Source organism: Sebastes fasciatus, chromosome 18 (assembly GCF_043250625.1).
Source record: "Sebastes fasciatus isolate fSebFas1 chromosome 18, fSebFas1.pri, whole genome shotgun sequence".
In the NCBI taxonomy this organism is placed as follows: Eukaryota; Metazoa; Chordata; class Actinopteri; order Perciformes; family Sebastidae; genus Sebastes; species Sebastes fasciatus.
This window is the reverse complement of record NC_133812.1, coordinates 23,737,268-23,757,426: the sequence shown is the minus strand read 5'-3', so window position 1 is coordinate 23,757,426 and position 20,159 is coordinate 23,737,268. Positions and strand designations below refer to the sequence as shown.

The 20,159-nt window shown below is 39.2% G+C and overlaps 1 protein-coding gene across 2 annotated transcripts in view; it reads left to right on the top strand.

Moving 5' to 3' along the window:
* The window catches only part of lama2 (laminin, alpha 2), a 222,502-nt gene that overhangs the window by 195,336 nt on the left and 7,007 nt on the right, over positions 1-20,159 (top strand). For both annotated transcript variants that reach the window (XM_074615044.1, XM_074615046.1), the window contains 6 exons: positions 4,749-4,900; positions 4,995-5,171; positions 8,297-8,468; positions 12,266-12,361; positions 17,098-17,210; positions 19,412-19,505. In XM_074615044.1, coding sequence (XP_074471145.1) covers positions 4,749-4,900; positions 4,995-5,171; positions 8,297-8,468; positions 12,266-12,361; positions 17,098-17,210; positions 19,412-19,505 — 804 coding nt within the window. The remainder of the gene's footprint in view (positions 1-4,748; positions 4,901-4,994; positions 5,172-8,296; positions 8,469-12,265; positions 12,362-17,097; positions 17,211-19,411; positions 19,506-20,159) is intronic.

Here is a 20,159-nt window from a genome sequence, read left to right as displayed (position 1 = left end):
CACAAATGTCCATTGACAGATAAATAGTAGCTATCTTAGCTTTTAGCTGACCAAGCACACACACTCATACGTGCACACAAGCACTCTTTCTTTAAGTGAATGAAGTTTCCATGAGTGCATATTAATGAGATTTCAGTTTGTTGGCAACTATGCTGATTAGATTGTCTTACGGCTAAAAACACTCTCACTCAACGCACACACACGCATATATTGACACACATGCTAACACACACACACACACACATACACAGACGCTTGAAGTCTGATACAGCCCTCTTTCATCCTAATCACTGTTAAATAAACAAATACATTCCTTTATCTCTGCTAGAAACAACATGTATTTGGTGTTTGCACATGCATTCATATTTGTAGGCATATATGTGTGTGTCTGTGTACACACTGTTTGTGTGCATGTTTTAGCATAATGTGTGTGTGTGTGTGTGTGTGTGTGTGTGTGTGTATCTCATTGGTATGAGGCCGTTGCTCACATGAATGCAAAATTGAAAGTTTATGTATGTTTATGTGAGTGTGTACGTGGATGTGTGTGTGAGAGAGGACAGAGGGTTACCTCTAGCTTATCCATCATCACCGGTTGTTGCCCGCATAAATCTATTTTTACTAACTATGCTGGCAGGCAGGGCGTGTGTGTGTGTGTGTGTGTGTGTGTGTAGGTGTGTGTGTGCACCGAGAAAGGTTAAGCGAGGTTAAAAACACCATCAACTCAACTTGGCCCTGACTAATGGATGTTTTAGAGAGGGACAGAGAGACAGGGGAGAGAGAGAAGGGGACAGGAGACAAAGGATGGAGGGAGAGAGGAGGGAGATTTAGAGGTGAACGGAAGGAGAGAGGCGAAAGAGCAGAGCGGGAAAGAAGAGAAACGATACGAGGGGGGGGAGGATAACAGAGCAGAGGAGAGAAATGAAAAGATGGGGAGAGTTGATTGTAGACAGACAGAAAGAGAATGGTCACAGAGAGGAGAGATGAAAAGAAAAGGAGGAATGAAGAAGCTTGGAGCAGAATAACGGGAGATGAAAGAGAGTAAAGTGAGACGAGGGAGAGAGAAAAGATGACGCCAAAAGGAGAGAAGCTTGTCCATTCACAAAATATAAGATATTCACTACAAAAGCGTTTGTTGTCATAGAGAGAGATCAGAGAAGTGGAGGGACGGCCGTGTTGATTGTGAGAGCTGCTCACTCCTCTATCTGAAACAATAGTTTTAAGACTTTGCCGACCGATGGAAAGAACTAGGTTTGTTTTGTAGCTACAGTGCTTCTAGTAAAAGTAAGAACAAAAAGGTAAAGTTTTGAGTTACGATTTTTCCATTTAATAATATTCATTGTTGTTTGCAGGTAACCTGACTGTAGGATTAATTTGAGCACCGGTGCTGCACCATCCTATAGTGGAATTTGATTTGTTTAACAACCTCTGTCATTTGAGCAGAACACAAACTTGCAGTATGCAAGATGACAGCTCTCCACAAAGGTTCATCTTTCTGTAGTGTTGGCTAATCGCAGCAGTCAGCCACTTGATATTGTCTATAGACCTTTGCACACACGTTGGCAACAGAAGTGGCGTTTTGCCCCAACCATCCAGGCGAGTTAGCGAGCTTTAAACATTGAATTAAAACCACTGGCCAGTGAATATTGGGCCACTTGCTAATGTCTTCTACCCACTCACTAATAGTGCACGGATCTGGAAAGTCAATGTGTTTAGGTTGCATTCGCAATCTTTGGTGGTTAATGCCGTTGCATATCTTGACAAGCTATAGCACTCCGGCATACATCCGTTGCCAAACTGTGCACGCACACTTATCTACGTCATCATTGCAACTAACGATTATTGATGAATCTGCCCATTATTTTCTCACTTAATATATTGTTTGGTCTATAAAATCAGAAAATAAAGTCAGAAAACTGTGAAGAATGTTCGTTACTATTTCCAAGACTGCAAGGTGACGACCAGCAGTCACAAAATCCAAAGTTTTTCATTATACAAGTTTGAGCTAGAACCAACAAATCTGGGGGGATTTGTGCTTAAATAAGACAAATAGGACACAATTGTTGCATATTAGTTTCTGTGGATTGTTATTCTTATAACATCATAGTCTAAAAATGACAAAATACTGATATCAGTGTTAATGTACATCAAACAAACCTCCCTCAAAAGTACACCGGCAAACTTAAAAAGCCAGTTCTTATGAGATTATGAAGCGGTCTCACACACGACCTGCTAACTCTGAACAAATCCTCTGGCTCTGTTTGCTGCGCCAAATTGAAAAATGCGATCCCAAAACAAAAGTATACATAAAACATTAGCTCCAAGGTGTGTTGTTACCAAACAGTTTTACAATGAAGACATTAGATTGGTTCATACATATTGAACAAACAAGAAAAACCCCATCTGGATTCTGCTGTACTTCTACAACCTTACACCAAAACCGGCACACGCACGAAACGCAAAGCCAAAATATAACCATACATGTAGAAACTTCAACAGATTTAAAATACTGAAGGTAGCAGAGATGTGTGTGTTTGTTTTGTATGTGAATGTGTGTAGGTCTTTGCATGCGTGTTAGCGACACACTGTCACGTATTTGGTTTCATGATTGTACGTCTACATGCCTGTAAGTGTGTGTCTGTGTATGTGAGTTCATCTGTGATTGTCTGCCTTTGTCTGTATGTGTGACATGTGTCTGTGTGTTTGTGTGCGTGTCTTTGTATCTGTGTAAGTGTGTGTGAGTGTGTGAGTGTGCGAGAGGCATGTTGTAGCTACATCTCAGTTCAATTTGTCCCCGACCTCAAATTGAAATTCCATTTTCAGGTGGTAAATTGTCTCCCACTTCGCCCTCTGGCACACAGTGAATTAAAATTCAAATTAGCCTGACCCTGCACCGCTGCTCTCTAGCACCTCGCTCTCCTCCTCTCTCTCCTCGTCTCTATCTCGCTCGCTGTTTTGCTCTCTGCCCTCTCATCTCTTCCCCCTATTATCCTCTCCTCTCTGTTCCTCTCATCTCTTGTTATCCTTTCCTCCCCGCTCTCCTCTCCTCCCCTCTCCTACCTCCCTTATTTCCCCCCAATTTCTCTCTATATATACCCCCACACCTCTCCCTACTCATCTCCCCTTTCGCCTTTGACTTTTCTCTGCTCTTTAATCCCCCGTCTCTCCTCCCTCCTGTTTCTCTTTTCTCCTCCTTTCAATTCGTATCTGTCTGTTTTTACGTCCTCGTCCTTCCTTTCTCCTCCTCTCCTCTTCCCGACAAACATTTACAACATTGCAACATGCAGGAAGTTTAATCCAAGTTTCAATATTTATAGCGTGATGATATAACACCGGAAACAATCTTAATGGAACAGTTTTGAACAAATTGATGCTGGTTTCTGAAGTTTCTTTTCAAAAATACATGGCTGCTGAGGTTTTAAATGTGGACGTATTCAGTCATATTGATTCATTGTTTTGTGGTATTAAATTGGTCTTATTCAGTTTGACAAAAAGAAATCTCAACAAGGTCTACTTAAAAGCTTTTTTCAGACATTTATTCCACATTAAAGAGAGCTGAAAGCTCTTGAAAATATACTAATGTACATGGTGCTTTGTACTTGATGTCCCTGAGCTTAATACTTATCAAATCAAATCAAATCAAATCAATTTATTTTTGTATAGCGTCAAATCACAACAGAAGTTATCTCAAGACGCTTTATGAGACTGAATGCACCTTTCTTGACGCATTGAATATTTTATTTAAAGTTTATCAACCCTATTTTATCCGTATTTTGATACAATTTATCTTATAATTGTTATAACTGTCATAAATGTTTATTTTATTTATTATGATTAATTAATTTTAATTAAAAAAAACATTTTTATTTTCATTATTGTTATTGTTGTTATTATTATTATTATTATTATTTTTAACTATTTTTGCTCTTGTTATTGTTATTATTATTATTTATTTTTTTCCTTTTTGCATTGGCAATGGTTGAGGGATTGTTGGGATTGAGGGGGCTGGGGGGATACCATAATATGGAGGGACAATCATTTACATTTGTACTTTATTTGTATGTTTCTGTTCACTCGATGTTCCTTCCAATTTAATATTATTGAGAAAAAAAAAGAGAAAATATATTAAAATGTAATAATATATAATATGTTTGTTTTGTCAAACTACTAGAGTCAATGAATGAACGTTCACACTCAGCTCTTAGGTGATTTCTAGGAAGCGATCTCTAATCTGATTCTTGTTGGCAGTTTTATTCATGATTTTATAATTGCATTTTTGTTTACTTCTGACCTTGTGAGACATTTTGTGTTATCAGTTTTATGTTTGTATTAAGTAACACACTGTTATTATGCTGCCTACCTTGGCCAACAGACTCCTGAAAAGAGCTTTCTTATCTCAACAATGTTTTCTTGATTAAATGAAGGTTACATTTTCTTATACATCCACCCACGCTTGCATTGTATGGCTCTAACATTGGTGCAGATGGTTATAGCAACTTCTGCTCAACATAAATACATAATAGTCTCTATATATATAGTTTAATATCTCCTCTACTCTAGCTTTTTCAATCAGTTATGTTGGATGAATTGTTTTTTTACTTGGTATAAACTGTATAGTGTTTATAGTGAAAGCCTTTCTCTCGTACATCAACTTGAACTTTACCATCTACATTTCGTTTCCAGCTCTGGGTCCTGAGAGTTTGGATGTGCAGATTTCCACAGCTAATAAAGTTTATCTCTGACTCCTGCAGCCCTACCTCTCAGTCATGCTGAACAGAGGCTCTCTGGAGGTCTTGGTGTTTACCGGCAGCCACAGTCCGCGTCGTGTCATCAGACGACCTGAGCAAGGCATACTGAATGATGGGAGAGAACACTCGCTGCGTATAGAGAGGCTACCTGGCAGGTTGGTGTTCATATCGTTCCTACCTGTCGCTGTTGAAGACTTTTACTCTGCATAAATCAATATAATCCTATAATCTGTGGGTGCTTTCCACCAGATCTTTTGCAGTTCAGGTGGACGAGGAAGCCAAGAGGGAGGCGGCGCTTCCCAACGACCAGCCAGTGAGCTTGCAGCGCGTCTTCCTCGGTGGTATTCCTGCAGACGTAGAGCAGACGTCCAACAGAGTCAACGTCCCGTTCCAGGGATGTATATGGAACCTCATGGTCAACGCTGTGTACGTAACATCTCCCCTCTATATGCACTCAGAATTTTGTATATTTACTGAAACACAGAGCTCAAAATTAGCTTTTTCTTGAACCTGAAATATTGTTGAGCAGAGCACTTGGTCTTATTCATCTCCATTAAGATGTACAGTGTGTTCTGGGGGTCATGATCATGCTTTGGCCTTTTTGAAGAACCAGTATTTGAACAGAGTAGAGAAGTTCAAGTTCTTTATTTATCAGATGCACAACAATGACAGACAAGCAGTCGTTGGCAATGAAAATCTTAAGTCTCAAGCATCCTCCAACAATGCTCATTAAATATGTATAAAAAGAAAAATAAGATCATGCAAGTAAAAACAAAATGAGACTCTAAATGTAAAATAGTTCAAGGTAAAATACAGGATAAAATACAACATAAATAAAGTAAATATAAATAAATAAAGTAATATAAATTAGACAGTAATTACAAATGAACTAAATGTAAACAGGTTGTAAATAACATTTTTATTTGTATTTTTATACATCCACATATAGTATGTTTCTGACATCACAAGATCAATATGGAGCAAAAGAACAGTCAACTTTTGATTTTGGATAATTCTCTTAAAACACTGACACAGACAGAACTGACCAAATTACTTTACTTCAGTGAACTTAAACTGTTCACCATAAATACGCCGTATTAATACTCGTGCTTCAAACCGTGCAGCGTTCCCTCATTGCCCTAATGTTTACCCAATAATGTCTTCTGACAGCGGACGACAGACTCATACACTGCTGAGTTAAAGTGTTGTTAATATGAGGTCATGATGATGCTACTGATGATGATGATGATAAAGCCAGCGTGTCTTTCTGCCTGAACAGCAGTAATAGAGCTGTCCAACATCATAAACATACTCATAACTCAAATTACACCCCTCTCTCATCTTTGTTTGTGTCTGTTTGTCTATCGTTCGCCTAATTTCAGCCCCATCACCCCGACACTATAACCTCTAGCTAATATACATCTGTCTCTCTTTCTTCGTTCTATCTGTATTTTCTTGGAATTTACATTAATTTCTATTGAATATATATTATTTAGTTAATTCATCTTGAATAACTCTTACTATACTTCCTTTTTCTAGCACTTAAACATGATCATACCATGGTAATAGGACACTTTATCTAGTTAAGAAGTGTTCACACTACGCACAAAACAAATTGCAGAGACAGTGTGATTCAATACAAAGTGTATGAAAACACAAACAGATGCAAATCTGCTTTAGATGGCGCAAATTTCCACCCCTAAAAGCCACTAATTCTGTCAGTTACAATGGTGATAGTCAGTTCAGCCTGAAGATTCAATGTTACAGATGTGTCTGCACATGCAGTGTTTCCCCGAGATTGACTGCTTTGGTCTGGCGGATGGGCCGGGTTCTCAAATTTAACACTTTAAACTTTCTTTAAATATTCATCAGTTACTTTTTCAAATATTTATCAGCCACTTTACAAAATCCACATGAACCACTCTTCACATCGGCGTAAATTAGATTCATCACACAGCACTTATTTAAAAAGAAAGTACATCACTTTTAGAGCTGGTTCTTCTGTTTCTCCGTTATTATAAAGAAGAACACCAGGAGTAAATGCCAGGAGTCGAGTTTTCATTTAAAATAAATTATGACTGGTGTTTTAACTTCATGTCAAATTAATCAGAGCACACAAGGCCAGATAGCTTCCTAAGTCACCACATGACCGGTTGCTGACAAGCAATTTAATTTTAAAAGGCTATTTTTTAAATGGAGTCTGGCGCAGCGCTCACTCCACATAAAACACACCGAGGCTACATTACATCACTTCCAGCAAACTTCTCGGTAGAACAATGAGAGCAAAACACCGTCACCGATCTGTTTTACCCAAATATTCTCTGTACTCTCTACTACGAAGCGAGTTCAACATACTCAGGGTATCTTCTAGTCACTTATATAAAAACATAATTCAAAGCAGTAAACACCTGCAGCATACAGCCAGCTGTCCTTTCTGCATTTGTCAGTTTAAATTGTGTTGCTTTCAGCCTGGATTACGACTGTAACTTCTTTGTATTTGTGTAATATTATCATACAATCTGCGCACCGAGCTGGTCAGTAGGCGGTGCTTTCATACGAGTTGATCTCTTATCTGGAACATAACCTGCTCCGGAGCAGGTTAGGTGTTCAGTATAAGTTACCATGGCGATATATACCCCGGTAAGAAGTGATCCACCGTTGTAGGACGGAAAACCTTGAAGGGTTAACCCTGAAGTTACCTCGCTAACCCCAAATCCTGCTTCGTAGTACAGGCCTCTGGTGTAGATCAGCTAAAAACACAAAAACATTCACTACCGAGCCTGTTTGTAATCGGCAACGTTATTTTGTCTTCACTTGTTCAACTGACTTTAGCAGTTTAAATAACAGACACTTTGTCCTGCTGTGAATTACACAAACACTTGTCGCTGCAGAATGAATACAAAAGAAACGCAAGGGGATATTTGGCATTATTTTTGGTATTAAAAACAAGGTTTTTGTTTGGCTTGGCAGGGGTTCTCTTACAATTATAGCGTAAACACTGACATGTACAAAACACCTGTGCTGTATGCAAATTTAAATGGACTGCACAAACAGTGCATTTGTCAAATTCATGCTAATAAAGGAAGGGGAAAATGTACTGTAGCATTCAGTCTGAACACACCTCAGCAGCTCCCTGTAATTTCAGCTCATTCTGACATTCCTGTTTGTATCAACTAAAATCAATACAAACATAATATATCCTTAAAAATGTTAGAGGAAAATGTTGTTCTTTTTTGTTTTCTGCACAAGCAAATAGGGGCACACTTCGGATGTTACGCTTCAGCAAGACCGTTTAGGAAAAGCATCTAGAGATGAGCAAAAAAAATAAATCTTTTTATCATATTGAGGTAGCTGTGCTCTGCCCAGTGCAGACAAACTGGCTTATTTTCAAATCATTATAGTGTAAAAAAAACAACATCCATGGGGTTAATTTATACTCTAACATTGGAAGGGGTGGGGGAGACATACACAATTAAATTAGGAATGAGAATCCACATACAGTTCATGCTTGATCCAGTCATTTTAAATCTAATCGCCAGTCCATCTCTCAGTCTCTCAGATTTCTCCCTGCCCGTGTCCTTTGAGAATGCCGAAATCGGCCAGTGCCCCAACCTCGCCCCTGCGCCGCCTCTTCTGCCGGACGAAGAGGAGCTTGAGAAGGAAAAGGAGGAGTCGGAGCCACTCCGGCCTCCACCAACTACTCCAACTCCAGCTCCTGCTGCTGTAAGTGGCTCAAATTAAAGTGGGAACACACACATAAACACACTACTAAACACTGATGGGCAAAACAAAAGGTATTCAAAATTAATGAAATATGTAAGAAAGTAATGTATATTCATATTATACTAGAGGGTTTTATTTACAGTAATATAATGGTCAGTAATTTTGTGTAGGCGCCCTATTTTAATCTGTTGGCACATGTACATACAGATTAATGTACCGTAAAAAAAAAGCACATACGCACTCACATTTACAGAAGCACACACATGTCACGCTCCACCATACTCTTTTATTTTTACTCACACATACACACACAAACACACACAAACACTCACACACCTATTCCTCTCTGATGGAATGCAGCCGTGGCCTCGCCCTGTTAGCTTAGCGCTTCATCACATAGCAGTTGTACAGCCCATTAACTCTTCTTTATAGTCCCTTTAGCCTTGAGCCACTAAACTCCACCTCTGGCAGCCTGTCATACAGTGCGGAGCCACGGCGCTACGCTACGCTAACTGTGCATGCCATTTATGCTTTATGAGCCCACAGGAGCCAAAACACTTTCCGCTAACATTTAGCTACTATGCTAAGAGGCTGGTAGGCAGTGAGTCATTCACATCATACCCTCAGCAGTGGGATAGAGTATATATTCAATCTATTATGAGCCTTAGAGGAGTCATAGTTTATCAGTTACCCAGTTATCTGCTAAACTACACCTCTAAAAGGACATTGATCATGAAGCACAGAGCCAAAGAGCTTTGCCAGCTTCGCTATAACTCTGTGGTTTGGTGCTTTATGGGCTGTAAGTTCATCTGCTTTATGATATACAGTAGACTGCAGGCTGTGAGAAGCCGTAGCTCTACAGTTTAACTGAGGTTGAAGGTAAGTTTTCACCATATTTCAGTGAGTGATTATCGTTATGATTCATGTTCGGTGTTCTCTTAATGTAGATCTTGTTGACTCTTGGAACAGCTTTCCATTACGGCCAAAACAAATTACAAAATACAAACAAATGTCTCACCAGACCTCAGAGGGAAATGGGAGATATTTTTTATAAAAAAGATTAGAGTCTTTAGAGGACATGACCTTTACTCCACCGACATCACTGTTTGTATATTATAGAGAACCAAAGTCTCTCATGAGTTACCTTCTGTTTCTCTGGCCTCTGTTACAGTGTGTATTTCTGTATAGAGTCTCTCTCTTTTATCTTTATACTGGCTGAAACATGACACTAATGATACTCCAAGCTACTTAGTTATTACACAATTTGAAGTCCTTGTAATTCAATAAAATCTAAACTGATTTATTTATGATTAGATCTGTAGAGACAGATGCACTAATCAGACAGTAAAAGTAAATCTAGATATTTACTAGGGCTGTCAATCGATTCAAATATTTAATCGTGATTAATCGCATGATTGTCCAGAGTTAATCGTGAATAATCGCAAATTAATTGCACATTTTTTATCTGTTCAAAATGTACCTTAAAGGGAGATTTGTTGAGTATTTAATGCTCTTATCGACATGGGAGTGGACAAATATGCTTACTTAATGCAAATGTATGTATATAGTTATTATTGGAAATCAATTAACAACATAAAACAATAACAAATATTGTCCAGAAACCCTCACAGGTACTGCATTTAGCATAAAAAATATGCTCAAATCATAACATGGCAAACTGAAGCCCAACAGGCAACAACAGCTGTCAGTGTGTCAGTGTGCTGACTTGCCCCAAACTGTATGTGATTATCATAAAGTGGGTATGTCTGTAAAGGGGAGACTCGTGGGTACCCATAGAACCCATTTTCATTCACATATCTTGAGGTCAGAGGTCAAGAACTTGACCTTGACAGTTTTTCCTCACCAGAATTTAGCGTAAATTTTGAGCATTATTTAACCTCCTTCATGACAAGCTAGTATGACATGTTGTTTTTTTGTTTCATATGATGCTACTATCTTCACTCTAGCTTAAAAACTGAGCCCACTACAACCTAAAAATCGCAAGATGGTAAATGCGTTAAAGAAATTTATGGCATTAAAACTAATTTGCGTTAATGTGTTAACTTTGACAGCCCTACATTTAATGAAATATAAGATGATTTATTTATTTATGATTAGATTTGTAGAGACATTAATTCGACAGTAAATCTAGAGGTCGACCTTCAGCAGTAGTCATGTTGGTGTTTTAATGGATCATAAATATCGTTATGAAACAGCTTTTTATAAAGCCAGTTTTTATAATTGTTGGGCTCAATCTTACACCATTACTACTTTTGTGTTGTTGTTGTTGTTGTGCTGCTGCACCACGTGATGTGACAGCGCTCTGTACAAACACAGAGATTGCAACATGCATTTTTCACCAGCAGCAAAAGGATATTGTCAAACTGAAGAAGTAATCACAAATTGAATCACACCGCTGACAGTAAACAACAGTCTCAGCATGTGCTTGAATAAAAGAGGCTTCTTTATCTCCCACTTTTGTTACAACATATTCTGTATTTGTGATTCTTGAGATAGTTGTGAGCACCAATTTAGAGGTTGAAGTGGCTCCGTAAGTGGCACCTCACAGACTCCAGTGAACCTCTGAACAATAAGATTCAGATTTCTTTTTTTACTTGCTGTTCTGATTGATGATATCATGACAACTGCCTCTAATTAGGCTTTTAAATCACAGCTCTCTAATTTCCCCTCAGTCACACTGGAATTCAACATGAAAACAGTCCTTGCTTATTCTTCTCCAGAGGTAACACAATCTAACATGGTCAGAGTCTAACAAGGGAACCACTTTTATTAAGTATTGTTCAATGTTCTTGTAGTAATTATGCTTCAGTTCGGGGTAAAAGGGGAGCTGGAGTCTAAAAGTCTCTCCATTGCTTCATTAACCTCTTTGACCTTTCATGTTTATGACATCAGTGCCTTCCTGTAGCTGATTGGAGGGCTGTGTGCTTGTCATAAACCAGCCCTGTCCTACAAAATTATGTTCAACTAAACTGCATTCTCAATTACGTTTCGAAGGAAACATATTTTCTCCTGGATTACGGTTGCAGTTTTTAAACACGTGGTTAAATCTCGCCTACTTAAGCTTTAACGTTGCCAAAAAAAATGCCGCAAAACTACCCATCACCCCTTCCGCCCGCCCGTAAGGGACTTTCTCGCTTGTTATACTCAATATTATACCACGTAACTTTCAATACCGTTATTACTCCATATATTTCTACCAAATCAAATCAATATTATATTATTAATTTGATCTCATTACTGGCAAAATCTCATATTCATAAATCTAAATTTTCCGATCATAAACCATCCTTTTTCATCTTTGAAAATTAATTCAAACAATACTTGGCTTCAATCATATATTCTAAAAATAGAAAACCATTAATTTATGTACCCTGTACAACATGTTTTCTGTCAGTGCTCTGATCCCCTGGCATTATCTGTTTCTGTATTTATTCTTTTTACCTTGCTATTTGTAAAAAAAAAGGTTTATTAAAAGAAACAAACAAAAAAAATATACTTTTCATTAACGGTCACTCAAGATACTACGTCACCTGCTCTGCACGTCACTTGTACTACGTCACTTGCTGCGGACTACCATTACAAACGTATTTGTGATACGTCAAAGACAAATGTAATCCGTGACAAAATATGTTTCCTAAACGTGATTGAGAATGCAGTTTAGTTGTGTGGGAATGTACTTTTTAGGAGACAGGGCTTCATAAACACTGTCGTCATTCTGGCTCTGTCGCTGCCACTAATCCTCCTTCCTTCCCGCTCCCTGACTGCTGACCCTGCAGGAGGCCACGCCCCCTGCCGCGCCTGCTGCTACACCCACTGCTGCTGCTGCTGCTGCAGCCCCGCCCACCGCTAAACAGGAGCCCAGCGCTGACATGGTATACACACACACACACACACACACAATTGACACTGTTTAAAGGATAAGAGGGGTGATATTCTATATTTTTGTCATTATTATAAAACCAACCAATGCCTTTATTTGACTCTCAATACTTCTAGCCGAGCCTGTCTGTGACGCCAAGCCTCATTGGTTCCTTCTGAAGGAGTACTGTAACCTCAGACCTTTCTGACTTGCTCTCTCATTTACCGTCATGTCTTATTGCTACCAATCTAGAATATTATAATTTAAACGCATTGAAGTCTGATGATGGCATTCCTGATTACAACTTTTTATTTGTACCAGTTTAAATTTAATATCCCGGTTATGGGAGATGACTTTTTCCTGTCTTCCATTTAAAGTGTGTTTCTTACTTTCTATTTCAACCTATTTTCATTCAGAGAAAGTCTGTTGAGTGAAGCTTTCTTCATCTACCTGCTTCACTTTTGTACTGAGCACTGACCAGCTCGGTTTGAGCAGCTGGAGGTTAAGTGCTTTGCCCGAGAGCCCCTGACATTAATTATTGAGAGAAGGGAGATCGTTTGATTCTCTTCTGGGGAAGTGTTGTAACTGGCCACCCAGTTGTTGACTCTCATTCCAGCATTTCCATTTCTTTTCAGGTGATTAGTTTACATATTGATGTACTTTAAACTGTATCTACCAGAGTTTTGGTAAACATCTGCCTCCTGAGGATGTTGGTGCAGCTGTAAAGCATCTGCAGTATTAGTTGCCTCAAGCTTTTCTAGTTTCAATTCAAGACAAGTTTGAAACACCATTAAGCAATATAGTGAGCATATGCTCATATGCATAAAGGGATGGTTTGGGTGTTTTAAAGTGGGGTTGTATGAGGTACTTATCCGTAGTCAATGTATTACCTATAGTAGATTACAGTCGGCACGCCCCCAGTTTGGAGAGGAGTACCGACACAGGAGCAAAGCAATGTACTGCTGTGGACGGGGCCGGCAGGAAAACATATTTTAGCCACCTAAAAAAATCAATATCAGCTTAAGTGTACGCTATATTTAGAATATTTTAGGCGGTTTACATTGTCGTCAGACAGCCCTTTACGGCGGGGAACTTAAGCCGTTGTAGCCATCTATGCTCCACCAGACTCCATTATAAAAACCTATAATTTTACCTCGAAGAACACGGGGGTTGCTGGTCTACCGCTGCCTCGATTGGTAAGTTTGTTTGTGTTATTGTGTGATTTTAATGAGTCCGAACTAAATAAAGTCACACAATAGCACAAACTAACTAACCGATCGAGGCAGCGGTAGACCAGTAACTCCCGTGTTCTGCGAGGTAAAATTACTGTTTTCTTCAATGGAGTCTGGTTGTTTTGGGGAGAGCGATATAGCGGCCTCAGTTCCCCGTCAGAAACATAGACTGTATAGCTGTCTCACAGCTAAATAAAGCAGTGAAAATAATCTAAATATAGAGTACATTTAAGCTGATATTGATTTCTTTTAGGTGGCTAAAATATGTTTTGCTGTCGGCCCGGTCCACAGCAGTACATTGCTTTGCTCTCGTGCGGAATCTCCTGTCTGCTTCTCCAAACTGGGGGCGTGCCGACCGTCATCTACTGTATGTAATACACTGACTATGGAGAAGTGCATCATACAACACCATACTATCCCTTTAAGGGGCATTGCCCTGTATTGTCTTTAAATTGGTTATGAGTTGAGCAGTAAAACATTTATAGACAAAACTAATTACAACCAGAGGCCAAAAGAGTCGCTTCTCTGAAAACTACAATAAGCACAGCGAAAACTTCTGATCCCTTTAGAGTGGTGGCAACGACACACACACGCACACACACACACACACACACACACACACACGCACACACACACACACGCACACACGCACACACACACACACACACACACACACACACACACACATACACACACACACTTATACAAAATCCAGACTAATGACTTCTATTGGTGTGACCTCCAACCAAAGACCGGCCACTCTGAATGGCCCGTCTTCCTTTTGTTAGCTTAATGGAAAGACGCAGAGGGGATGAGAGAAAGGGAGGGAAGAAGAGGAGGATGAAAGAGGATGAAAGAGGATAGAAGACAGAGAGGGGGATAGATGTGAGCAGAGAGAAAAGGTGCAGCCATGGAGGAAGAGGAGGAAAGGGAGGGAGAGAGAGAGAGTCTGAACAGAGCGGCGGCCGCCTTTTGTTGGCTTAATGGAAAGACGGAGGAGAGGAAGCGGGAGAAGAATGAAAGGAGAGGGAAGGAAAGAGCTTCTGAGCAAGTGACATCTCCCTTTTGTTAGATAGGGAGATAATGTGAAAGAGGGGGAAAAAAAGAGAGAGGTTGAGGAGGAGGAGCGGATATGAGGACAGAGCGCGATAAGAGGTGAGTGTCAGCTGTAACAAAGCAAGGTCACGGTGTGGGGAATGTCTTCACTTGAAAGAGAACAAGAGAGGAGAGGAGATTAAGACACACAGAGACGCTCGGTCGTCTCAGACCCTCTTCCTCTCTCTCTCTAACTTTGTCTCACACTGATACTTGAGGTATGGCAGAGCAGCTTTGTTACTTATTAGGAGATTCAAGAGAGGAAAGGAGATGGGAAGAAGTGATTGGAGGGGAAGAAAGAGGGAGAAATGAACAGAATCAGGTGAGAAGAAGTGAGAGTAGAGATGGTGAACGGAAGAGTTGAGACGATGGAGGAGGAGGACCTAAAAAGCCTCCATTGGAGGCAAGGGAGTGTGTGATGGAATAGAAATAAACAGGTGGATGTAGAGGAGATATGACAGTAAGATAGGAAAGGAGATGGTAGGGCAGGAAATGATGGAGAGAGGAGGAAAGATGATGCGAAGGGAGGAGATTGATTTGAAAAACATTGAAGGGGATGAGGAGGAGATTTGGCAAGGGGGGATAAGTCAGAAGGGTTGAAAGAAAATTAAGCAAAAGAGGAAAGGGCTTAAAGAAAGGTGAGTATAAATGGGCGTAGAGGACACAATAGGAGAGGAGTCTACGAGATCAGGAGAGGTGGAGGAGGAGAGGGGAGGATGAGAAAGTAAGAGGAGGGAGCAGGAGGAGAGTGAAGAAAGGAATAGGTGAAAGATGGGAGGAGAGGAGACACTATGCAGAATAATTAAAGAGGAGATAAAGGTGAATAGAAGAAGATATCAGAAAAAACAGTGAAGGTGAGCATTCAAGCAGAGTAGTGATTAAAGCGATGGTAGGCAGAATGTTTTTGGCAACATTGGGCAAAACTCCCATAATAACCTTTCAGTATATTGTAACTCAAGTGTTCTGAGAGAAAACTAGACTTCTGCACCTCCTCATGGCTCTGTTTTCAGCTTGGTATTTGGTATTTCCTCAACTGATCTCAACGTGGCTGCCGGGTCACAAACGTTTTAATTTTACAGCTAAACAGTACACTACAAGATGATTCTGAAAACATCTGAGGAGAGAAATAGGCATTACAGTAACAGAATATTGATTCATATTTGATCAGCGCTGCCTAGTTTGACCGTTTGGTCGGAGTTTGTGAGTGATTGACAGCTGCTCAGAAACGTTAAGGCTCCAGATCGGCTCTGATTTGTTGTTTTCCTCCGGTCTGTGAAATCTTGCAGATGCCGTTAGGAGCACCGGAGGACACAGAGGCACATGTTTATTTTTCAGATTACCTGTCTCATGCACTACTGTCCGGGTATAGTGACCGTTTTATAAAAATAACATTTTTGAAATCATATTTTCTCCATTTCTACCTACTACAGCTTTAAAGCGAAGAGAAGAAGAAGAATAGTAGAGGAGAGAAAAGGAACAGCTATGGTAGAGGAACGGAGTAGAAAATAAAAAAAGATGGACGATAAGAGAGGTAGAGGAGATTTTAGAGTAAAGCAAGTTGAGCTGATGGGAGAGGAAGAGGAGTTGTTGGGAGAATAATTCAGAGTAGTGAATAATGAAAGATGAGGTGGAAAGGAAAGAATAGAAGAGAAAAATGTGAGAAAATTAGATGAAAGGGGAAACGAGAGTAAAGAAGTGTAGAGGAAAAGAAAGTAGCAGATGGAAGGACAGGAGGAAGATGAGGAGACAAGGAGAAGAAGATATATAAGGGAGAGGAGGAATAAAGAAGAGGCAAGTGGAAGAAAGGAAACTGCAGTAGAAAGAGAGTAAAAAGTAGTCCAAATTTAGCCTTCACTTGTATTACAACAATGACACCTTCTGGTCGGTGGCTGAACTGACGAGAGGCTCAGTAACACTCCTCTAATACTGTTTACCCAGCTGCCAAAGTGGAGCACAAATCAAATGGAAATCAGACGGCAGTGTGTGATGTCTGGTTCAGATTAAAAGGAAGTATGTGCAGGATTTATGATGATCAAACTGTGGGAGGGTCCATTGATTTGAAAACGGTGTCAACCAAATCCACCTTGGCAGTAACCGATGAGGTGATGAAGAAGAAAAGAGACATTGATGAAAGATTAATGCAATTAAACCAGTTTTAATATGCTGGGACCATCTGAAATATTCCATATAATCTATATGATTTTAATCCTCTGTGAACTCCTGTTTTCTATAAAGAAGTGTTTGATGACCCGCTGTGACCGAGCAGCTCTTCAGGTCGCCGCACATCAGAAGCAGAAACCCTATTAGTGTGATTGACACGTGTTCTGCTCAGGTGTTCAGGGTTCCTGTTGACGAGAGGCGATATCGGAGCGGTGTGCTGAAACCCTGTCGCTGTAACTGACATGTTATGTCCAATCTGCAGGATTCGTGTGCATCAGCTGTGGCCCCGACAGCGCTGGAGAAGGCCTATCAGTTCGGACTGACCAGGAACAGCCACATGACGTTCGCTTTTGATGACACCAAAGTCAGAGAGAGGTATGGATTCAGAATGAATAATCATTTTAGGTTTTTATTTTGCCCTCCAGCTTGTGCTGTAAGTGTTTTTACAGATTTGTTTGTATTTTAAGTCGATGCACAGTCTAAGTTATATAACACCTGTCACAGATAACAGACTGAGCTTTTTTGAGAAATGTCCAACACTGACAATACAGTAGGAATGACTGTCAGAGGTGTTAGTGTGAGGCAGGCCTCTCTAGGGGGGCGCCAAACAGTTTCAGAAGAAGCTCAGTGAATGGATGAAAAATATGACATTGGTTCACAGAATAGTCTAAATGTGTGTGATTAGTAGGGCTGGGCGATATGGAGAAAATCAAATAGCACGAAATTATTTTACCAAAAACCGATAACCTCGTTATCGATGTTGAAACGGTATTGTAAAGGTTGACCATTGGTGCTTTTACAAAATATTTACACAATGATATTTTTGATAAATAATCATCATTAATGTGAATATAAGTGAGTAAAGCCAGTTAATAGAATAGTTAGACCAGTCTGGTGAGGGGCGATGCGAATGATGGAAAAGCGCGAAATTTGCGTCATTTGCGTATTTGCGGGAGTAGAAATAGCCCGTCAGCGTTGAGATCCTCCTCCTGTTGTCACTGACGTCCTGACATTGTTGAATCAGAAATGGAAGAAAAAATATAAAAGTGTTATACTATTATATTATAACATTATTATTAATGATGCATTAACGTGTGAGTAGCATTTTACTGTTGTAGTTGGTTGAGGTGTAGCTCATTTAACTACTTTATACACTGTTGGGCTACCAAAATCTTAAACGGTAAAGTAACTAGTAGTAGATGTGAAACTAATGTAGTGGAAGAAGCATGATATGTAAATACTCTAGTAAAGTAAAAGTACTTTTGTACTTGATGTGCTTAGTGACATTCCACCACGGTAAATGTGTCTATATTCCTGTCACATGTTAACACAGCAAACTCTGACCCGTGTTTGTTAGCATCTTGTCAGAGTTTCTGCTCAGATCTCACACGTCGGAGCTCAGCTCTAAATAAATAAATAAATAAAGGAAAACAGAAGTGAGTGAGTGATAGTTTGGACGGGATCAGATTTCTACCAACACAGAAGTACAGCAGGTCAAAATCCAGAGAAACATCCTCTATAAATAACAATGTGTTGAATTAATGAACATGTTTCTTGACTTGACAACCGTGAAAACAACTTTCTGTTTCACCAACTGACAACAACAACAGAATGATGGAAGGATGAGGAAATACATTCCAGATATACACCCATCAAGTCTTTAGACATGGAGATGGTTTGTGTACATTTTAGGTACTTTATTGATCTAATAATTTTGTTAATGGATGATTGGAAAGGGAACAGTATGTTGCCCAAAGACTTTGGCTGTTTTGAGGACCAGACTTTCTCTAAGCAGTGTTGTAGCCTGCTGTCCAAATCAAATATCAGTGCTGGAAAATATGATCAAATGGAAAGAAGAGGTGTCTGACTCACTTAAAACTGCAATCCATCTTCCATTCTGTTTACTATAATATTCCAAGCTATGCCATATTGAATTCAAACCATTTGAGTTGTATATTTTACATTTGGTTGAGATATGATAATATGATATTTGTGCTTTAATAAGTTAATGTGTTATTTTAAGTGAGAAGAAATTTGTAAGCATTTAAACCAACTGCCAAAATATTTTAATATAGTATGATCTGCATCCGTTGACAGGAAAAGTGTAACTGTATTATATTATTGTTTATAAGTACAAAAGTTAATAAAAAATAAATAAATAAATAAAAGGGAAAATTAAATTGAACAGTAGATAGATAGGGAAGTAATACAAAGATAAATAAAGAAGCAAATTAAAACAGAAATATAAATTTATGTCACATTTTATTAATTAATGCCTACATTTATCTGTAATATTATTTTTAGTTCATTTAATGGCATATTAATTAATTTATTTATTGAGTAATTTATTTATTTAATTTTTATTTTGGCAGGTTCTGTCCTCCATATTTTATTACCTTTGCAGGAAATTGCTATTCATGTTGAAATGCTGTGAGGATCCAGTATTGTGATGAAAATGCATCACAAAGACATATTGCATCTGTTTTAGAAATGTGCCTTAGGTAAATGTTTTACTATATGTATGTATCATATATACTGTTTTTATAATCTATGATTTGTGTTTGTGTGTGTCTCAGGCTGATATTGGAGTTTGAGCTGAGGACGAAGGAGGACTCTGGTCTCGTTCTCTACATGGCAAGAATCAACCACGCTGACTTCGTTACCATACAGGTATCCACCTACTGCTCTGACTGTTATTCTATCATTTAATAGTTTAATTTTCATATCCTCAAGTTGGTTTAGTATAACACGGGTTGCTTCTTTGTATGTTAAAGCACAGTCTTTTACTCTATTTCATCACCTCTCATTGACATAAGCCTCAGCTCCGTTTACATCAGGAGAACCGTTCCCACTTGTTTTTGTGCCAAAAAGCATGTATGACTACTTTATCAAAAAAACAGAAAAATTTGAATTCTAACATTTTGAATTAGAGAGCAGGGCTGTAGTACTCAAGTCCAGTCTCAAGACCACTTTTTTGAAGTCTTGCACTTGTCTTAGTCTCGTACCTTGTTGAATTCAGGATTGTCCTGGTCTCGGGCTCAGCTATTGAGAACTGGTCAAGTTGTTCCTGGCTGCTGATTTGGGATCAGTTGGCTGATTCTACACATGATGCGCCTCTACGTTAGTGCACCTGTAGAAACCTGTAATGATCCTCAAACCTAAATAACCTAAAGAAGATTGATCAGTATTGTTTATAGATAGATTATTTCTGTCTATCCTAACTCATTAATCACTATTTATTAGCATTGGAAAGACACTATTGCTTATTATGGTCTTGAACTGGACGCAATTTGCTCTGGACTCTTGTCTTGACTACAACTCAGT